At 47.7% G+C, this 22,747-nt stretch overlaps 1 protein-coding gene and 1 long non-coding RNA gene across 14 annotated transcripts in view; one reads left to right on the top strand and one right to left on the bottom strand.

The window, feature by feature from the left end:
* Nucleotides 1-22,747, top strand: part of nckap5l (NCK-associated protein 5-like) — an 837,372-nt gene that overhangs the window by 671,185 nt on the left and 143,440 nt on the right. For all 13 annotated transcript variants that reach the window (XM_038789861.1, XM_038789862.1, XM_038789866.1 and 10 more), the window contains one exon: nucleotides 21,952-22,056. In XM_038789861.1, the coding sequence (XP_038645789.1) occupies nucleotides 21,952-22,056 (105 nt within the window). The remainder of the gene's footprint in view (nucleotides 1-21,951; nucleotides 22,057-22,747) is intronic.
* LOC119962059 lies at nucleotides 10,109-11,362 on the bottom strand. The gene is made up of 2 exons (XR_005459792.1): nucleotides 10,890-11,362; nucleotides 10,109-10,322 (listed from the first exon to the last, which is right to left on the bottom strand). It is a non-coding gene; the product is annotated as an uncharacterized LOC119962059 (long non-coding RNA).

The following is a 22,747-nucleotide window of genomic DNA, read 5'->3' as shown; positions in this document are numbered from 1 at the left end:
CCCCAAAAGGCCCCAACAATAGAACATAGAACAGTACAGCACAGAACAGGCCCTTCGGCCCTCAATGTTGTGCCGAGCCATGATCACCCTACTCAAACCCACGTATCCACCCTATACCCGTAACCCAACAACCCCCCCCCCCCCCCCCTTAACCTTACTTTTATTAGGACACTACGGGCAATTTAGCATGGCCAATCCACCTGACCCGCACATCTTTGGATTGTGGGAGGAAACCGGAGCACCCGGAGGAAACCCACGCACACAGGGGGAGGATGTGCAGACTCCACACAGACAGTGACCCAGCCGAGAATCGAACCTGGGACCCTGGAGCTGTGAAGCATTTATGCTAACCACCATGCTACCCTGCTGCCCCAATATGACCATTAGAAAAACAAAACGTCAAAAAACACACAGGACGTGGGGGAGCAATCGCCACCCCCCCCCCCCCACTTACAAATTTACAACTTCTTAACTTCCCCCACATAGGCAAACAAAAGCAATAACAAAACCCAACTTTCGCAGGCATAACTCCTCTATTCCAAGTCACCATTCAGCTCTCCCCTAGCATATGATCCCTGATAAAGTCATTCACCTGCTCCAGCATCCCAAAGTTATATTCCTGGCTGTCATAGGTTAGCCAGGGCGGAATTCTCCGTTCCTGAGGCTAAGTGCCGGCGCCAACAGAGAATCCGTGGGTGATTCACGATGGGAAAATCGGTGCAACCCTTCACCGATTCCAGTACCGGTGAGGAGTTAGCACTGGTGCGGCGTGGAACTCCCGCAGATCACGTGGGAAACGGCTGCAGAATCACCGGGTCCCAGGCCACGAATGCGCAGGCCTGATGAGCAGCACCAGTCTTGCGGGAAAACATGGCGCTGGCCGTGCTGGAACCCGAACCTGCCTACCCCGACCCAACAGCCCACCTCCTGACTAGCCCCACCATTCCCCTATCCCCAGTGGCATGGATCCGGGGCCTCACGGTAGCATGGTGGTTAGCATCAATGCTTCACAGCTCCAGGGTCCCAGGTTTGATTCCCGGCTGGGTCATTGTCTGTGTGGAGTCTGCACGTCCTCCCCGTGTGTGCGTGGGTTTCCTCCGGGTGCTCCGGTTTCCTCCCACAGTCCAAAGATGTGCAGGTTAGGTGGATTGGCCATGCTAAATTGCCCGTAGTGTAAGGTTAATGGGGGGATTGTTGGGATACGGGTTACGTGGGTTTAAGTAGGGTAATCATTGCTCGGCACAACATCGAGGGCTGAAGGGCCTGTTCTGTGCTGTACTGTTCTATGTTCTATGTTCTATGTGTGATGGCGCTGTACACTGTCCGCAACCAGTACACCAGGTACCCGACTGCTGGGACCACATGTGGCCCACGCTGTCAGGAGCTCGGCCCATCGGGAGTGGAGCATCGCGGGTGGCCCGGCTGATGATGCGCCAACGGCCTTGCGAGTACTCCCATCCCGATGACGCCGATTTGGAGGGGGCAGAGCATCGCTAACCGCCGTCAATCCGGCACCTGCCTCGAATCCGGTGTCGGAAGCCATTCTCTGCCCAATCGCCGATCCCGATTTTGGCGTCAGGCTACGGAGAATCCCACCCCCAAAGTCTGGCTGGGTACAGCACTCCAAATCAAATCTGTTGTGAGTACAGCATTGCCTTGGTCTTGTTGAACCCCGCTCGCATCCTGGCCAACTCCACTCCAATGTTCTGATAAATCCGGACTCGATTTCCCTCATTCACAGACCCACTTCACCTTGTCCTACCTCAGGATCTTTACTTTGTCCAGAAACCTAGCATCCGCACAATCACGGCCCGTGGTGGCTCCCCCGCTCTCGGCTTCTATGGGCCCGGTCTACCTCTGGAGTCTTGTACAACACCTTCTCCTCCACCAACCTGGCCAACATTCTCGCGACATAGTCCGTTAGGCTCGTTCCCTCCAGTCCCTCAGGCAGACCCACAATGCACAGGTTTTGTCAACTGGACCTATTCTCCTGGTTCTCCACCTTCATCCTGAGCGACTTTCACAGATCCCCCAGAATCACCACCTCCGCCTCCAAAGACTCAATATGGTCACTCTGATCAGACACCACTTTCTCCAGTGCCACTGCCCCCTCAATCACCTTCAACCAGTCTCTCTGCATCTCCTTCCTTTGCTGCTGAGACTCCTTTTTATTGAAGCCCATCAATTGCTCCATCTGCAGCTTTCCCCCCCGCCATCAACCCTTCCATCAACCAACCATCAACCAACCAGAGACTGGTTTAGCTCACTCGGCTAAATCGCTGGCTTTTAAAGCAGACCAAGCAGGCCAGCAGCACGGTTCGATTCCCGTACCAGCCTCCCCAGACAGGCGCCGGAATGTGGCGACTAGGGGCTTTTCACAGTAACTTCATTTAAGCCTACTCGTGACAATAAGCGATTTTCATTTCATTTCATTTCCTCCTCTGCCATTTTCGCAATTGGTACTGTGTCAGGAGTCTCCTCCAACTCTTTTGCCAGGTCCTTCACCGCCTTCAGCTGGGCCAGATAACCCATAAACATGCCCATCTAGGGGAGAACATCTTCTCCTCCACCTTTCCACCGTACCTACCCAAACACAGGTGGAAAGAGCCAAAACCAACACCTTCAAGCAGGAGCCGCTCTGTGTGCGACCAGTCGCTCCATGGTCGCCACTGAAACCAGAAGTAGCAAAACGTGAGAACATGAGAGGGAGGGAGGGCGTATTGGGACAAAAATGTTTGGGACATAAAAAAAAGTTAAGATGTAGGAGAAATGCCACAGTCTAAAATTGTTGAACCCAACGTTGGGTTTCTTTAGCTGTTTTGAAGTTGCCTTGCTTGGCTTCTTGTAGCATGTCGCAGTGTTAATCTTACAGGACTACCTGGGCAGCACGGTAGCATAGTGGTTAGCATCAATGCTTCACAGCTCCAGGGTCCCAGGTTCGGTTCCCGGCTGGGTCACTGTCTGTGCGGAGTCTGCACGTCCTCCCCGTGTGTGCGTGGGTTTCCTCCGGGTGCTCCGGTTTCCTCCCACAGTCCAAAGATGTGCGGGTTAGGTGGATTGGCCATGCTAAATTGCCCGTAGTGTCCTAAAAAGTAAGGTTAAGGGGGAGTTGTTGGGTTACGGGTATAGGGTGGATACGCGAGTTTGAGTAGGGTGATCATTGCTCGACACAACATCGAGGGCCGAAGGGCCTGTTCTGTGCTGTACTGTTCTAAATCTAAATCTAAAGGACTGGTATCCCGGAGTAGCAAACGAGGCTACTTCACTTCCACTTCAGCAGCTATCAAATAGAGGCTCGGAGCTGGGTGATTTTGTCACTTATCTTCAGTCTTGTTCCTGTACCTGTAGTCCAGGATATGTACTCTATGGTTATAAAGCCGCATGTCGCTGTCTAACATCCTGGGCGGGATTCTCCGACCCCCCGCCGGGTGGGAGAATCGCCGGGGGTCGTCGTGAATCCCGCCCCCGCCATCCTCCCAATTCTCCTGCAACCCCAAAAACCAGCCTGGCGTGAGTCGCGCTGCCCACCTCGGAGAATGGCGGGGTCCGGCACGACTCAATGGCCGCCGGGGCCGCCCGAATTCTCCGGCCCGTGATGGGCTGAAGTCCCGCCCGTCTGCAGATGGTCCCGTCGGCGTAAATCAGAGTAGGTGCCTTACCGGTGGGACCTCGTGGGGCGGGCGGGATCCGGGGTTCCTGGGGGTTCGTGGGGGGATCTGGCCCTGGGAGGCTCCCCCTCGATCCACGGGTGGGCCTGTGCCGTGGGGTCACTCTATTTCTCTGAATCGACTGCTGTGGTCCTCCGTGATGGCCGATGCGGAGACGAACCCTCCCACGCATGCGCGGGGATGACGCCAGCACGTGCTGGCGCTCCCACGCACGTGCCGGCCAGCGGAGGCCCTTCGGCGCCGATTGGCATGGTGCCAAGCACCAATCCCACCGGCCAGCGGGATGCCAACAATTCTGGGGCGGGCCTAGCCCCTGAAGGTGTGGAGGATTCCGGGGCAGCCCGATGCCAGAGTGGTTCACCCCACTCCGTCCTGCCGGGACCCCTTGCCCCGCCGGGTACGGGAGAATCCCGCCCCATATTTGTGGCTCACACCTTTTTCCACTTGGATCACAAGAACATGTAAAAAAAAAAGCCTTAAGAAAAAATTAAGCCAAAAAAAAAATGGAAAAGCTGTGTTGTGTTGTGGTGATATGAAGCTAATCTTTACGTTGCTCTTCATGGTTTCGAATGATTATTTTAATGAAAATGACATGCCCAAAATACACCTGTTTGAATGGTAGAGATACACCTCAGTTATGGATTATGCCTTTGGTTCAAGGAACAGGTTTTATGATTGCGACAATTATGCAGCTGACATGATCTTATTCCGAATGTGCTAATAGAAGCTTTTTTTTAAATCAAGAGAATCAATTAATTATACACATCCTAAGTTGAACTTTGTTTTAAGAATAACTTAACTGACAAAATTAAATTAAGAAAAGACAAAAAACATGATGGGCTGAATAAAATGCTCTGAAAATGACTACTCTATGCCCAAAGTGATGAAATGTCTTGTACGATGACATTCGGTCACGTTTCAGATACAATTATACAGTGGGGTGATGAGTGAGGGACTTAGAGAGAGTGAGGGACACAGAGAGAGTGAGGGACACAGAGAGAGTGAGGGACACAGAGAGAGTGAGGGACACAGAGAGAGTGAGGGACACAGAGAGAGAGAGGGACAGAGAGAGAGACACACACAGTGAGAGAGCGGGCCTACCATATTCAAATTGTCAATTACTGGGTACTTATGCTCATTAGCAGGTCAATAAACTGCAATGATATGTGCTGAATGCAATAATGTAGTCAGAGTGTCGGAAAGAAAGCGAGTGGGAAACACGCTGTTTTTTGGGGTGCACTTTGTGCTGTGATGATCATGGGTATAGTGGTGTCCATGGGAGACACATCTTCCAGTGAGGGGTGGAAGGACATTGAGAAAGAGAGGGAGATGGTCAGGGGACCGAGTCATTAGGGGTACATGAGGGAACCCGATCTGCACAGGAGAAGGAGATGCTGAGAGCAGGATACTGCAACCACGGAGATGTTGAACAATGTCTTATTGGTGAGGCCACAATTGGAATATTGTGGGCAGTTCTGCATTGCAACATTACAGGAAGGATGTTATTGTTCCGGAGAGGGTGCAGAGGAGGTTTACAAGAAAGTTGCCAGGACTAGAAAAGTGTGGTTACGAGGAGAGATTGGATAGGTTGGGGTTATTTTCCTTGGAGCAAAGAAGGCTGAGGTGTACAAAATTGTGGGGAACAGATAGGATGGACGGAACAGATAAGGTGGACAGGATAAAATTTTTCTCTTCGAGAATTCTAGAACCAGAGGACATAGATTCAAGATAAGTGTCAGAGGGTGTGGAGGGGACATGAGGAAAACTGTTTTTACTCAGGGGGTTGTGAGACTCTGGAATTCACTGCCCGGGTTGGTGGTGGAGGCAGAGACCCGAAACTCTTTTTAAAGGTACCTGGTTCTGCACCTTAAGGGCTCTAAGATACAGGGCTATGGACCGGGTGTAGGAAGGTGGGATTAGAAAGGGCACCTGGGTGCCCTAGGTCTGGCATGGACAAGATGGGTCGAAAGGTCTCCTCCTGTGCTGCAACTTTACTATGATTCTATGTTATGCTTTTAGTTCAGGTGCCGCCCAAGATCAATCAGTACACAAGTAGACACAGGAGGTAATTGACATTACAACTGTCCTTTACTGCTGTCTCTGTTGAACTAATGTGAAAGCATGGCGCCTGCACTGCTACAATGCGCTGAATGCAAAGTACGGTAAGCCAGACAAAGCATACAATACATAACACTTATCCTCCCAGTTGGGTAAACGGGGTGAGGAAGAGTTACCTTCAAATATCTGAGACACAGTGCCAAAAGAGACCCAGCCTCTCAAGAGGCACAGTAACCTCTCAATGTTAAAATGTTTATATGGCAAGCTGCTGAAAATGCGAGCTGATAAAGCTGTCACAGTAAAAGAAACCGGACGTCTGGGACTTTAGTGAACAGGGCAAGAAATTGTGTTTCTCATTTATTGTTAGATTGAAGGATTGTGAAATTAAGAGCACAAGGGCTGACAAGTAAATATAGAGTGGGTGTATTCAACATCAGTCAAGGACAGAAATAGAAATAAAGAGGAGGAAATAATGTGATTGAGAAAGAAATAAAGGAGACCGAAAAGTAAAATCAGTTTTCTATTTTTTAAATAACAAACAACAATTAGTACCTAAAGGACTGTGAATCCACACTTTAGACGTTAAACTTTCCGTGCCGAAGAGTTTATTTAGCAGTAATTAGCACTTGCCACATAATTGGAAATTAAATTTGAAATGACGACAGAACATTCTGTGGTGAGTTCAGTCCATAGTTAACATGGAAATACTGCAACTTAATGCCATTTAATACATTTCAATGCTGTGGCAGTCAGTGTTGCATCATCCTTGTGCACTAACAGTGGCATAGTCACCTTGGACAACAGATTTTAGACATTGGCTATCTAACTAACTTCTTCCCTCACCTGGAATTGTTATGACTCTTGGACATAAATAATGGGGAACACCATTAACTTCATCATTATATTGAGAGCAAAATTGAGGTAAGTATTTAATAATAATCTTTATTAGTGTCACAAGTAGGCTTACATCAACACTGCAATGAAGTCACTGTGAAAATCCCCTAGTCACCACACTCCGGCCCCTGTTTGGGTAAACTAAGAGAGAATTCAGAATGTCTATTTCACCGAACAAGCACATCTTCCGGGACTTGTGGGAGGAAACCTTAGCACCCGGAGGAAACACACGCAGACACAGGGAGAACGAGCAGACTCCGCACAGACAGTGACCCAAGCCGGGAATCAAATCCAGGCTCCTGGCACTGTGAAGCAACAGTGCTAACCACTGGGCTACCGTAGAGAATGGCGACTGTTAGAGGGCAAATACTTGGCTGTCAATTACTATGCTCTGTTAAGATAAAAGTATTCTGCAATTGTTGAGTGTTCCATGCATACAGAAACAGTCAAGTTCAAACAATTATGCTTCCTGGTCTATAATTATTCAGACAGCTGTGATCCATGAACCAGCTTGTAAACAGTAGGTGCCAGGTTAGCTGGTGTCTAGTGAGGGCTTCTGAGTGTTGACAATATAAGTGAAAGGGTTAAAGGGAGGCAGCAACGGAACAATGGGTGATGATGACTGGCACAGAAATAGCCAGCAATAGCTGTGAGAAAGGAGGCATCTGTCCGAATATTTATTTGTTCAATTCAAATCAACCTAGGCCCATTGACCTCGGGTCTCGGAGCCAGACACAAGCCAGTAAATTCACTATTATATATATGCAGTAGCATTTGGCATTTTCATTATGCTGGCATCTCCCAGGTAATGAAACTTTTTATTGATTTTCTTTATAGTTTAAAGAATTCAATGGGCTGCTGTGAATACAGTTGAAATCCTTTATCACTAATCTTTAGGAGGGCAAGCCTAGTAATAGCAGAGGAACACTTAGCAGCAATGGTCGGTGATTGAACTGTAGATGTGCATCGGTTTTGAAACTTCATACTCATTCCAGGAATGTATGGAGAAAATGCAATTTTGACGGAATCTCTTTGCACTCAAGAAGAAGCCAACGTTAGAAGTCTCTGAAGGAATAAAATAGATATCCAAAATCCTTCAAAGTTGATGGTTTGAGGGAGTGTTTTGTGTAAATGCATTGATGCATTAAGAATACTGACAGCTAGAAATGCAGCACGTTAAAAGTTCAGTTATTGGAGCTTGAGATTGATTTGTTGACTCATAGTAAGGTTTAACTTGGGATGTATCCCGTTTTTATTTCCTTGTCCTGTTGCCTTGATGTCCGATTTTTTCTCTCGCTCATGTACTGCAGGTGTATGATTAATGTGAACCATGGGGAAAACGGGCAGGATTCTCCGTTAGCTGACACTGAAATCGGGAAACACGATTGGGCGGAGAATCAGTTCTGACACCAAAATGGCGACAGGCGACGATTTGACCCCAAATCATAGAACTCCGTCACCTCGACAGCGGCGTTAATGAATTTCGGAACATACGTACATTATTCACTGTTTGCATGTCATTAGGGGCCCGACTTGATATCCTCTGGTACTCCACGATTCTCTGTCTCTGATGGGCCAAGTTCCCGATGGTGTGGTTCAGTTGTGCTTTTAAAAATCGTGAAACCGGCGAGGCAGCTTCTGAGGGCGAGAGGGGTACGGAAAGCGTCCAACGTCGTCATAGTTTGCTGATAGTTGTGCCGCTGGCCAGGGGGCTTTTTCCAGGGCTGGGGGGAGTAGTGGGGGGGGGGGGTGGCCAGGAGGTGGACTGAGGAGGAGGAGGGCATAGAACACAATTGACACAGTCAGCAAGGCAGACATGCAGCTGCGCACACTGCTAACAGCCCACTTTGGATTTAGTGTCACAGGTCGTACAGGTGGCCTTCCCAGGGCACCCCCTAGGTGTCTTCTGGCCCCAGCCAACTCATTAGCTGTATGGGCATTCTCCAGCACATCCAGTGCCACCTTGTTTTCTGGAAACCTCAATGAATATATTGTAAAATAAACTCTTGTTACTCAGTGGTTTTGAAAGAAATGGACAAATTTGTTTTGACTCCCAAATCCTCCATGCTTGCTGTAATATTTTAATTGGTATTAATTTTAATTAATCATTACATAGAATCATAAAATCAAAGAATCCCTACAGTACAGATAGAGTCCATTTGGCCCATTGAGTCTGCACCGACCCTTTAAAAGACAATCCTACCTAGGCCCTATCCACCACCTTGTAACATCCCCCTAAGGGGCAATTTATCATGCCCAATCCACCCAACCTGCACATCTTTGGACTGTGGGAGGAAACCGGAGACCCGGAGGAAACCCATACAGAAGTAGGAAGAAAGTGCAAACTCCACAGAGACAGTCACCTGAGGCTGGAACGGAACACAATGCTAACCACTACTAACAAATGCATCATAATGCTTAGAGTCTAAAATACCAATTGGACTAATCTGCCAACAGAACTGCAGACGTCCAGAAAACTGAGACCCCACCCTAAATTGCGGGACCAAGGTCCTATTCAAGGCTGGTTTCGAAGTCTACATGTGGAAAACATTAGGAGCAGGACTAGACCATTAAAAAAAATCTTTTTTAGAAAATATTTTATTAAAGCATTTGTAATTTTCACAGTTTACAGTTTAACATTTTAACATTCCTTAAACAACTGCACGGGCCGACACACGCAAAAAAACAAAAAACAATGTCCCCTGCTACCCCCGCCCCATTTCCTAATTACCCACATACTAAGTTCCCTGTCCTTGTCTTACACTACCATGCCTCTCATTCCTCCCCCCCCCCGCCTTACTTTAGGGTGTTGACGTTCAATTTTCCTTGAAGAAGTCGATGAACAGCTGCCACCTCTGGGCGAACCCCTGAATTGATCCCCTCCAGGCGAACTTGATCTTTTCCAGCATGAGAAACCCCGCCATGTGTTAGGCTAAATCTCAGTTCAATGAGTGAGTCGACACAGTAAGGCTTCAATCAAGTAGATAGTTTTTTACTTAGGATTGTAACACGTGCAGCCATCTGATTTATGGCTGGAGAAGGCGCATTCTGCCGAGCCTCAAGTTACACACACTGATAAAGGTTGTTCCGCGCGCAATGGCCTTGGGCGGGTTACATAGCTGCCCACTCACAGTACTGTTGCTAACCTAAATGTTATCTAAACCGCCACCCCCATCGCCCTCCTTAGTCAGAGCTAGAAGCAGCTGCACAAATATACCTTACAATCCCTCCTTTGTCCTCTTATGAGGACAACAATTACTTCCCGCGCCCCCTATGTTTTGAAACGCGCGCAAAAATAAAAATAAAAACCCTTTTTGCCAAGCGTTCTATACCGCCTGGTTGGGTCCTGAGGTCTCAGGAAGGTGAGGACCCCCCAATCCTCTTGGCTCGACCCGCCGGAGTCTCAAGTCCTTCCCAGGGGCGGTGTACATTATATACAATTTTTGCCTTGCCCCTTATAACCCGCGCGTTTTTCTTTCGTTCCCTTCCCCCCCCAGTTTCACATTTCAGCTTCTAAGTACTCTTCTTGGTCAAAAATATCTTCATGTCCTGGTATTTAGGAGGTAGTTCCTCCCGGTTGGCGAATGCCCTCAGCCCACGGGATTTTTCCGGGTTTTCTGATACACACCAGGTCCCCTTCTTTTATCGGACTCTCCTGTCCTTCTTCTCCGTCACCGGCCGCGTTGTTCACCTGTTGCGAAACTAAAGTGACCATGTTACCGAGCATTTTGATATATTGACTCATTTCAATTTCCCTATCTTCCCATGTTTGCACCCACTCCGGGTTGGTCTTGGGTCCTGGGTCGTTAAGAGGGTGAAAATTCAAAACTTAAGATTTGTAAGTTCCAATTAAAATGCATCTTCAGCTGTGTGGACTGTTCATTACTTTATCAGAATTTAAAAGGCCAGAACTCGCAGGCAAACCAGCATGAGAGTGTCAAGACATCTTCTGGATTACACACAAAAGCTTGTTGAAAGGGTTGACTGTCTTGCAGAGACAAAAAGGGGGGGTATAGTGGGTGCATAAATTTAAAGACTTTAAGTAAATATTATCACTAATATTTGGTCGAAGGTAATAACATGCCCTCTACTTCCTTCTCACTCTACTTCTGAGATCTGACAGTTTTTTAAGTAAAGACTCACTCTACTTCTGATATCTGACAGTTTTTTAAGTAAAGACTTTAAGTAAATATTATCACTAATATTTGGTCGAAGGTAATAACATTAATCTTACACCTTAAGGACTTTTAAGTTTAACTTAACACTTACGTGTCACAATCCCAAGGCGTTTGACGTCCGGCTATGGTCGTCTTCTATTTTTGTCTCCTTTTTCAATCACTGAGACAATTATTACACAATTTAAAATTTCAATTTTGGAGTTTTGATTTAACAGGTTTGACTCCGTACCTTCTTTTTAGCCGGCTTTTAATTGTCTCTGCGATCTTAAACGGAGTTGTGTTCGACTCCCCCCCAACGTCGGGGTCACCAATTTGTTAGGCTAAATCTCAGTTCAATGAGTGAGTCGACACAGTAAGGCTTCAATCAAATAGTTTTTTACTTAGGATTGTAACACGTACAGCCATCTGAGTTATGGCTGGAGAAGGCGCATTCTGCCGAGCCTCAAGTTACACACACTGATAAAGGTTGTTCCGCGCGCAATGGCCTTGGGCGGGTTACATAGCTGCCCACTCACAGTACTGTTGCTAACCTAAATGTTATCTAAACTGCCACCCCCATCGCCCTCCTTAGTCAGAGCTAGAAGCAGCTGCACAAATATACCTTACACATGTCACTGACCCACGCTCCTACCTTTGGAGGCTCCGAGTCCCTCCATCCCAGCAAAAGCCGTCTCCGAGCCACGAGGGAGGAGAAGGCCAGAATATCCCCCCCCCCCTCCGCCGCCGCCCTTGGCCCCCGGATCCTCCAGTATGCCAAATATTGCCAATCCTGGGCTCGGAGTCACCCTCCCTCCAGGACCTTTGACATGACGTCCATAAATCCCTGCCAGAATTCCCACAACTTCGGACATGGCCAGAACATATGGACATGATTCACTGGGCTTCCCCCACAGCGTCCGTACCTATCCTCCACTTCCTTAAAAAACCTGCTTATCCGGGCTACCATCATGTGGGCCCTGTGAACCACCTTGAACTGGATCAGACTTGAGTCTGGCACACGATGAGGATGAAGTTACTCTCTTCAAAGCCTTTTCCCATAATTCGATTTTCAACTCTCCTCCCAGCTCCTCTTCCTACTTCCTCTTCGCCTCCCCGATAGGGTCCCCTTCCCACTCCATTAACTCCTTATATATCTCTGAGACCCTCCTCTCCCCAACCCCGTTTTGACATTACCTTATCCTGTAGTCCCCTCAGGGGGATGTGAGGAAAGCTTGGAACCTGCCTCCGGACAAAGTCCCATACCTGTAGGGAAACCCGTTCCCACCTGGCAACTCAAACTCCTCCTCTAATACCTCCAGGCTCGGGAAAACCCTCCTGAATGAAGCGATCCCCAAATCTCTCAATCCCTGCCCGCTGCCACCTCCTAAAGCCCCCATCCAGCCCCCCGGAACAAAACGGTGATTGTCACATATCGGTGACCACACCGAGGTCCCTTCCAATCTCATGTGCTGTCTCCATTGTTCCCACACCCTCAGGGCTGACACTAACACTGGGCTTGTGGAGTACCAGGCCGGCGAGAATGGCAGGGGTGCCGTCAATAAAGCCTCCAAACTTGTACCCTTACAAGATGCCGCCTCTACTTGCTCCCAAACCGACCCCTCCCCCACTACCCACTACGTGACCATCGACATGTTGGTCGCCCAGGAATAATTAATAAAACTCGGGAGGGCCAAGCCTCCCTCTCCATGGCCCCGTTCCAGGAGAGCCTTCTTCACCCTCGGGGTTTTACAGGCCCACACAAAACCCAAGATTTCCACATTCATTTTCCTAAAAAAGGCCTTTGGTATAAAAATTGGGAGACATTGAAAAAAAAAATAGCAGTCTCGGGAGGACTGTCATCTTCGCCGTCTGCATCCTCCCCGCCAGTGTCAGCGGGAGCATATCCCACCTGCGGAAATCTCTTCTCATCTGATCGACCGCTTTACCCCGATTTAACTTGTGGAGCTGTCCCCAATCCTTAGCCACCTGGATCCCCAGAGACCTCCCCACCACCTTAAAAGGTAACTCCCTCAGTCTCTTTTCCTGCCCCCATGCCTTAATCGCAAACACCACGCTCATTCCCATGTTTAACTTGTAGGCTAAGAACCGCCCAAATTCTTCCTCACAAACCTCATCCTCCACTAACAGCCCTACATCTAACCTCCACTGTGGACGCTGGGTCTTTCCTATGCTTATCTGTCGGTCTTTCCAGTGTGAAGTGTGGTCCGACACCGCGATTGCTGAATACTCAGTGTCCTCCACCCCCGCTAACAGCATTTTGTCAAGTACGAAAACGTCTGTCCTGGAATATACCTTGTGCACATGGGAGTAGAATGAATACTCCTTTCTCCTTGGCCTCCCAAACCTCCACGGATCCACCTCCCCCCATGCGATCCATAAACCCCCGTGATTCTTTCGCCATTTCTTTTCCCGACCTAGAACTCCACCGGTCTAGCCTCGGGTCCAGACCGTTCAATAATAATAATAATAATGATAATCACACATTGTCACAAGTAGGCTTCAATGAAGTTACTGTGAAAGCCCCTAGTCGCCACATTCCGGCGTCTGTTCGGGGAGGCCGGCACGGGAATTGAACCTGTGCTGCCTGCATTGTTCTGCATTAAAAGCCAGCTATTTAGCCCACTATGCTAAATCAGCCCCCCTATAATAAACGAGTGCAAGTCAGTGTCCGGAATCTTCCCCAGCACCCACCTGACAAACGGGACATCATCCCAGTTTGGGGCGTATATATTGACCAACACCACTGTCATTCCCTCCAGCTTCCCACTAACCATAATAAATCTACCACCCAGGTCTGCCTCTATCTTCCCCACCTCGAATGCCACCTTTTTATTAACCAGGATTGCCACCCCCCCCTTGTTTTAAAGTCCAATCCCGAATGAAACACCAGTCCGACCCATCCCTCCTCCAGTCGAACTTGGTCTCTGATGTGACCATCAATTTACTCGAGACACGATAGGAAGTAAACTGTAGTTTTAATAGACTTACAACTGAGCTTGCCTGCGACCAGAAGAACTGAGGGCAGACTCACAAGGCTGCAGCACTTTATACTTCCGGTAGTGGGAGGGGCCATGGGTGGAGCCCTGTACAAGCTCCTCATCTCCCCCTGAGGGCAGAGCCGCGCAACGGCTCACAGACAGAGCCCACAAGGACACAATGCTATACAGTGTGAACGCAATACTATACAGTGTGAATTACATGATGTACATTCACCACAGTCTCCCAGCTTCAAGTGCATCTCTTGCAACATGGCCACGTCTGCCTTCAGCTGTCTCAAGTGTGCGAACACATGGGCTCTTTTGACCGACCCATTCAGTCCACAAACATTCCACTTAACCAGCCTGGTCGGGGGTTGGGACCCTACCCCCCTCCCCTGCCAATCAACCATGACCTTTCCTTGGCCAGCCCTTGGCCCATGGCCCGCACCTCACCTGTCCCGCACCTCAGCAGCCACCGTCATCTTCTGTCCTCTTCCAACCTCCTGAAAGTCCCCTCCTTGTCAGCAGCCCCCCCCCCCCCCCCCCACACTACGTTAATCTTCAGCTCATCCCCCCACTTTGCTTCCGTAAACTAGCCCTCCCAGCTAGCCTGACACCTCCCACCCCCGGAGCCTAGCATCCTACCACCTGCTGGTTCCCCACGCCCCCTAGTCTTAGTATGAGTTCCCAAAAACTGTGGCACAAAACACAAAAAACAAACAAACAATCCCTCCCAAAGTCCAGGCACAGAGGCCCAGCCCTCCTCCCTTAACATAATCTTATCTATTCTAACACCCTCAAGCAGGACCACATAAGAAAGACCAGACATAGAGAAAGGAATTATACTTGTAAAAATTCAAACAGCTTTTCAAACATCGCAACTGAAATTACAGAGTTAAAAGACTAAGGTTTTTAAAAGGGCAACACATAACTTCCAACTTAATTCTTCACAGTCAAGGTTTAAGATCCTTGTTTATCTACCAGGTTATTATCCTTCATGAAGTCCGCCACGTCCTCCGGCGAACCAAAGTATAGTTCCTGACCCTCATCGGTCACCCAAAGACGATCCGGCAAACTTTATTTGCTTCTCGTACAGGGCCGCCTTGACTTTATTAAAACTCGCCCTCTTCTTTGCAAGTTCTGCTCCCAAGTCCTGGGACACCCGGATCTCAGAATCTTCCCACGTGCACGGCTTTGTCTGCCTGGCCCACCTCATGATCCGTTCCTTATCTAGGAACCAATGCAGCTGTATGACCTTCGTCCTTGGGGATTCACTCCCCTGGGGCTTGCGCATAAGCGCCCTGTGGGCCCGGTCTACCTCCAACGGCTCGGGGAATGAACCTTCCCCTATCAGCTTCTCTAGCATCTTCCCCACATATGCACGGCATCCGATCCTTCCTTCACCTCCGGCAGACCGCGATTCAGATATTCTGTCTCCGAGAACAGTTCTCCAGGTCCTCCACCTTGTCCAGCAGCCGTTTTTGTTGGTCCTGTAGCATCCTGATCTCCATTGCCATCGCAGTCTTTCCACCGCTGTCATAATATACGGTATATGATGTGCACAGACAGGCAGTGATTGACACACAGGATGACCAGTGAACACACAGAGCACAACAGCCAATCACCAGACAGGACACGACCACTATAAAGCCAGAGGGCACGAGTTTTCCCCGCTCTCTTGGGATCCAGCCTCTGAGACAGTCAGAGCCCGTGAGCAGCAACTAGAACACCATGTGGTAGTAAGATAGTCTGGTCAGGTTAGCCTCAGGTCTCCAGTCAAGTCAGCATAGTGTCAACCCACAGTTAAAGTATGTATGATAGTTAAGAGTTCACTAAAATCGAGTTGCATTTCTTCAAGTGTTGGAAGCCTGTCTCTCACTGCTGCAGTAAACGCCGTCCTCGCAGACCCAGCTTACCCAACACATCATGGTACCAGTGAGTTATGCTCGAGTTTGACGGACCTACCTTGAGATAGTCTGCCTTTGATCAGTGATCAGCCATCCGGTAACATGGACAGCATCCGCCCTCCCCCGCAGCTCCGCATCGCCGGCAACCTCGGTGCAAACTGAAAGATTTTCAAGCAGAAGTTCCAGCTGTATCTTGAAGCCACCGACCTCGAAGCCGCATCGGATGCCAGGAAGACCGCTCTCTTCCTCCCTACAGCCGGGGACCATGCTATCCACATCTTTAACTCCCTCACCTTTGCTGAAAGTGAGGACAAGACAAAGTTTAAAACAGTCTTGCTGAAGTTCGACAGCCACTGTGACATCGAAGTCAACGAGAGCTTTGAACGCTATGTGTTCCAGCAGAGGCTTCAGGGTAAGGATGAACCTTTTCAGTACTTCTTAACCCATCTCCGTATTCTCGCACAGTCCTGCAACTACTGCGGCTCCGCTTCCGACTTCTTGATCCACGACCAGATCGTTTTCGGGGCCCACTCCGAACCATTTCACCAGCAGCTCCTTAAAGTTAAGCAGCTCGCCCTGACCATCGCCATAGAAACCTGCGTCCTCCACGAGCACGCTAACAACCGGTACTCCCATATCAAGGTGGCAGAGACGGCACGGCAAGGCCCCCACGATGCAGAGCGGGTGCAGGCCGTAAAACAGCTCCAGGGCCTGAGTCTGGCTGAGGGCGGCTATTTTGCGTGCTTTTCCCGGGCTCCTGCGCATGCGCGCCACGACCAAGGGGACGGCAAGGCAGACAACCAAACTGCACAGGTGCACACATCGTTCGACCGCACCGAGCATGCGCGGTAGCGCATGGAGTGTCCTGACATCAGCGCCATGACGTGCTCCAACTGTGGCTCCGCCCATTTAAAGCGGCAATGTCCCGCAAAATCTCGACGCTGTCTCCAGTGTGGCAAGCTTGGCCACTATGCAACCCTGTGCAGATCTGCTCAACTGGCCAACACAGGGATCCCAGCCACAGCGCAGCTGCAACGCAAGAGTGGCGTGAGCTCAGGGCGAAACTCACCAAGGTAGTGGCCTTTTTCGACCCCGCCAAGGAGACGAAGATCTCCACCGACGCGAGCCAGGCTGACATTGAGGCAGTACTCCTCCAGTGGGACGACTCCTCCTCCTGGGCCCCAGTCGCATATGCCTCTAGAACCATGACACCTACTGACAACGAGACGGCCAGATTGAAAAAGAATGCCTGGGCCTCCTCACAGGGATTGACGAATTCCATGATAACGTGTATGGACTCCCAAATTCATGGTCGAGACGGACCAGAGGCCATTGGTTCACATCATCCAAAAAGACCTCAATGACATGACGCCACGGCTACACCGTATCCTCCTCAAACTCCGCCGCTACGATTTCGACCTGGTCTACACCCCGGGCAAAGAGCTTATTGTGCCCGCCGCACTCTCTAGATCCATCACCACGCCGTGTGAGCAGTCGGACTTTGTCTGTCAGATAGATGCTCAGGTGAAGTTTTGTGCATCCAACTTTCCGGCCACAGATGAAAGGGTCGTGCAAATTCGTCAGGAGATGGCCAGGGATCCTTTACTCCAGCGGGTCATGCAACATCTCACGAATGGTTGGCAAAAGGGGCAATGCCCCCAGTTTTATAATGTAACGGACGATCTAGCGGTAGTGAATGGCATACTAATGAAGCTGGACAGGATAGTAATCCCACAGAGCATGCGAGAGCTGATCCTCGGCCAAATCCAGGAGGGTCACCTGGGGGTCGAAATGTGTCGCCGTCGAGCCCGAGAGGCAGTATATTGGCCAGGCATCAGTCAGGATATCACCAACATGGTCCTCAACTGCCCAACGTGTCAAAGGTTCCAGCCGGCTCAGCCTAAAGTGACTCTACAGCCACATGAACTGGTGTCCTCCCCATGGTCCAAAGTTGATATTGACCTCTTTCATGCAAAGGGCCGAGACTATGTCCTCCTAGTGGACTACTTTTCTAACTACTCTGAGGTGGTCAGACTGACTGACCTCACATCAGCAACAGTCATCAAGGCATGCAAGGAGACTTTTGCCCGGCATGGCATTCCACTTACAGTTATGTCTGTTAATGGCCCTTGCTTCTTCAGCCAGGAGTGGATGGATTTGCCCGGCTGTACAATTTTAGGCACGTCACTTCAAGCCCCCACTACCCCCAGTCGAATGGGAAAGCTGAAAAGGGGGTCCACATTGTTAAAGCTGTTGTGCAAAGCTGCTGACTCGGGTTTGGGTTTCAACCTGGAGCTATTAGCCTACAGGGCAACTCCTTTGTCCGCTGGCCTGTCCCCAGCACAGCTGCCAATGAAACGCACACTACGGACGAAGGTGCCGGCTATTCACATTCCAGATCTTGACAATTTTCCGGTCCTGCAGAGGATGCAACAGTCTCGGGCCCAATGCAAGTCGGCGTTTGACGCCCACGCTACAGATCTCCCTGCTCTGGTCCCTGCTGACCGAGTTCGTGTTCAGTTACCTGATGGTTTCTGGTCTGCCACGGCTGTGGTGGTTAAGCAAGTGGCCCCGAGATCATTCCTCGTTCACATGCATGATGGCTCCGTTCTTCGGCGTAATAGGCGGGCACTGCGGCTACTTCCACGCTCGCCACCTGAACGTGATGTCCCCCCTCGCATGCTGGTTCCTCAGGATGCACGAGGATACCGATCTGCCAGTTCTTTTACCGACCACTGCATTGGAGGCAGTTCTGCCCGTTCAAGTTCAGGCGGACCCTGACCCACCCTTGAGGTGGTCAACCAAAATTTGTCGCCCACCACAGAGACTGAATTTATGGACTCAATGTTGCATTACCTTGTGACCCGTTGCCACATCTGTACATATTGTTTCTTCCTAATTTGTTATCTGCCCTCTATCTGCACTAGACACCTTCCCATGTAAATATGTTAACATACTTTGCACATATTCAGGCTCCTGTACACACACTCATTGTGTGTGTAATACACTTTTTTTTAAAAGTTTAAAAAAAAGGGGGGAGATGTCATAATATACACAGAGGCATATCATGGTGCACAGACAGGCAGTGATTGACACACAGGATGACCAGTGAACACACAGAACACAGCAGCCAATCACCAGACAGGACACAACCACTATAAAGCCAGAGGGCACGAGTTTTTCCGCTCTCTCGGGATCCAGCCTCTGAGACAGTCAGAGCCCGTGAGCAGCAACTAGAACATACACAATTTGGTAGTCAGTTAGTCTGGTCAGGCTAGCCTCAGGTCTCCAGTCAAGTCAGCATAGTGTCAACCCACAGTTAAAGTATGTATGATAGTTAAGAGTTAAATAAAGTTGAGTTGCATTTCTTCAAGTGTTCGAAGCCTGTCTCTCTTCCCACTGCAGTAAACGCAGTCCTCGCAGACCAAGCTTACCCAACACATCAACCGCCAGCTCCTCCAACTTCTGGGTCGCCTGTCCTTGGGTCGTCAATCTCTCCTTCACACGTTCGACCACCGCCCTGATCGAGTCCACCGCCCGGACCAGGTCCTCTGCACATTCCTTGCAATGTTGAGTGAACTTCTCGGTCAAGAAGTCCACCAACTGGTCCATCGACCATTGAGCTGGTGAGGTCGAGCCCTGCTTCCCTGCCATTGCCTCCTTCAAACTCTGGTCCTCACTTCCAGCCAACTTTTGATTTCTCCTTTTCCGATTTTTTTCTCGGGCGCAGCTCCATAAACTAGTGGTCACCACTTTCTCCTCTCGCTTTTACACCTTTATTTTGAAAAATTCCTGTGGAAATCCAGCTTAAAAGCCACAAAAAGACCACCAAGAGCGGGAGCTGCCAAATGTGTGACCTTTCTCTCCATGGCCTCCACCGGAAGTCAGGACTAGACCATTTAACCCCTCAGGTCTGCTTCACCATTCTCTTAGATGTCTGCTTATTTGCACCGCAACTTCATTTTCTGTAAGAACATATCTGTGGTATCTTCCCCAGTAACGCCAAAGAAAATAGCAGCACTGTACCCATTAGTGAAAGGCCAAAACGACGAGTTTCTCCCTAAGGGAACACTCGGCCACCCTGGGCTTTTGCCCCTGTTGGATGATCAGTCAATTTCCACCCAGGCCTGATCAGAACTTCACTTCGTAATTTATTAGCAGGTGGTAATATGGAGAAGGGAAGGAAGCGCTTGCTAATGATAAAACAATGGTCCGCAAATCCTCCCTGAAGCAGTGTTTAGTTTTCAGAGATCAAAAAACTGAAGTTATGAATGATGGAAATCTGACATTAAAACTGCAAATATTGGAAGAATACTGAAGCTTCAACAGTGTACGGATAAAGCGTAACATTTAGGGTAGGCACGCTTTACCGGAATTGGCGTTCTGAAGAAGAATTCCCTTCTGGAATGCCACCTCTTGTCTTTCTGTTGATCTGCTAATCCAAATAAGGTGAAATTGGTCTTTGTCAATAATTACAAATTGGCGATTATGCATTATCAGTGCACCCAGCCTGGCATTCTGAATTGAAGCCAATGTGAAGAAAATCGGGTGGCGTATTATGCAAGGTGATGCTTTGCTATCCCATTTTCTGCTACTTCACTTCCATTCTTGCTTTCTACTTTTTTGTTATTGATTCTCTGAGGTTATTGGGAGACTTTTCCAATGTTGGTTTCTAACTGACCAAAGGGTAGCCATTAGCTGGTGTGCCTTTTCTTGATGATGTAAATGATTTATCTGATCGTACCACATTAAATGAGTTTACAAATGCTGTAGAATCATTCTTGGACAACATTTGGTAAACTGCGGCTGGGTTTCGAAGCACAATTACGGATAAAAGTAATGCTGTTCACACAGAATTTCAAACCAGTTAATTACAGATTGCTATCTGTCATATGCAGCGGAGCATGCAACTGCTGTACAGTAATTCAGTATTTGTTCCGTACCGCAGCATCAATATTTATATAAACTTTAGCTCTAATAAAAGACAATGTAACAAATATGTGGAATAATGCATGCAGAAAAGATCGGTAATTAGTACAGATTACTAGTAGTAAATCAGCATTGGTTTACCAGTCCCTTGAGTGCCATTGAACTAAAGAATTGAGTATATAATCAAATAACATGCAAATATTAATGCCCAAGATTCTTTGAGTCTCCAGATCCCCAGTGCAATTATTTTCTATTCATTTTAATTATCTTTAACAGATGACATTAATGACTTTGAGTTAGAATTCTTTGGAAGAAAATGCTACGAAGGAAGGTGATGTTCAAATTTGCCTTCTGGGTCTCAAAATAACATGTATATAATGGTTCCTAAATTTAGTCCTGTCAGGATTTTTCTATGTCATGTGAATGGTGATCACATAAGTAATTCAGCCTGCCTTCATCCTTATTGTTCATAGAATGTGTGTAAAATTTATGTATTGTTTCATTTTGTGTGGTGAACATGAAGGCAACTTAGAATTAGCATTATGCTATATTAGTCAAAAGACTGGATTTAAATTCCAATCATTTATTTATTTCATCTCCGCAGAATATTTTTCAAGTTATTGAATGTTGAGAACATGGATGATATCATAATTCTATCAAGACATTTGAAAAGCATTCCAAACAAAATTCGACCTTTATGCAATGCACACATTACTGCATGGTCACTTTTCTGAAAAGATTTTTCGATAATAAACCTTTATAAGTTAGTCTTCTTCATAAATATGTTTTCCTATGATAAACATTTGAAATGAATAATTTTTAAATATTGCTTCGGGTTAATGTATTAACATGTTTGTAAAGAATGTGCCACAATGACTACTAAGTAATATGTTGAGGATCTTTACTGTTTGCATCACTATATTTGAGCTTGCACACTTTTTAAAATAGAAAATGTGCATTATGGTATGCGCAGGTTAATAAACAATTTTGTTAGATAAACAGAACCAACAAGAGAGAAATTTAATTCTGTATTTGATGAAGTTATCATTGCCAAGCTTGCTGCCAACTTGCTTTATTGTCTGACTTCAGCAGGTTTAAAAAATACAAATTATGTTCTGACAGAAGAGTCTATGTAATGAGAATGGATTCAGCCCATATGAATATTTTAATCATTTTTGATACATTCATGTAACTATGGTTTTATCATTTGAACTGCCCAAGTAAGTTCAATTAAAAACCACTGCAACTATTCGTTCAGAAGAGTCAATTGGAAAAAAAAAATTTACATTTCTACTTTTCATTTTTTTAAAAATCAAATGCTGTGTCAATTATCTTACAGAAACTTCACTCACGGATCGTAGATCTTTCATCTGGAGACCTGTTCTCTGCTGCGGAGAAGAACAGAAGCACAAGCCAGTCAAAAACTAGAGAGAGTCCAATTCATGTGGGTTATTTTCTTAGAACATTTCTCATCCTGTGAAACAACCATCCTATATTTTTTTATGTCAAAAGCTCTCTGTTGCAAATGAAAAATAATGCTCTTCCTTAAAAACATTATCAGAGGAGTGTTTTAAAAAGCACTCTCATTGTTCCACACTCTAAAATGTTTTCTGAAATTCAATACCATCTTCCCAGCTGATAGAATAAGCAGAATATGTCACATTGTACAAAAAGGAATAAATCTCAAGTCATTTCTCCGAGACACTTTTTTAAAGTATTGATTACATCTGTCTCTCTGAGAAATGGGAAGGAGCTTTTTATTAAAGTCCATGTACCACATTACTCACCCTATATTTATGATATATTATGTATGAACTTTTAAAAATTCATGTGCTCTGCAATTTTCAGCAAAGGAAGGAGTTTGCAGACATTTGTCAGTGAAGGCTATGGTTTGTGCATCTAGTTTAACATGGTGAGTCACAAAATAAATAAAAACAAAGTCAATTTGTTAGACCGTAGATCCTCTGAGGTTTTGGTTTAGCAACAGCAAAGTTACAATCAAACTTTTATATTAATGGGGCTCCGACGTGAGAATAATGGTTTACCTGATTCTAACTGCTGAAAACAAAAGATAAATATAATGGGCGGAATTCTCCGGCACCCCCCCCCCCCCCCCCTCCCCGCCACTGGCCGGG

This window comes from Scyliorhinus canicula, chromosome 2 (assembly GCF_902713615.1).
Source record: "Scyliorhinus canicula chromosome 2, sScyCan1.1, whole genome shotgun sequence".
NCBI classification, from domain to species: Eukaryota; Metazoa; Chordata; class Chondrichthyes; order Carcharhiniformes; family Scyliorhinidae; genus Scyliorhinus; species Scyliorhinus canicula.
The sequence above is the reverse complement of the archived record's forward strand: the minus strand, read 5'-3'. Positions and strand labels throughout refer to the sequence as shown.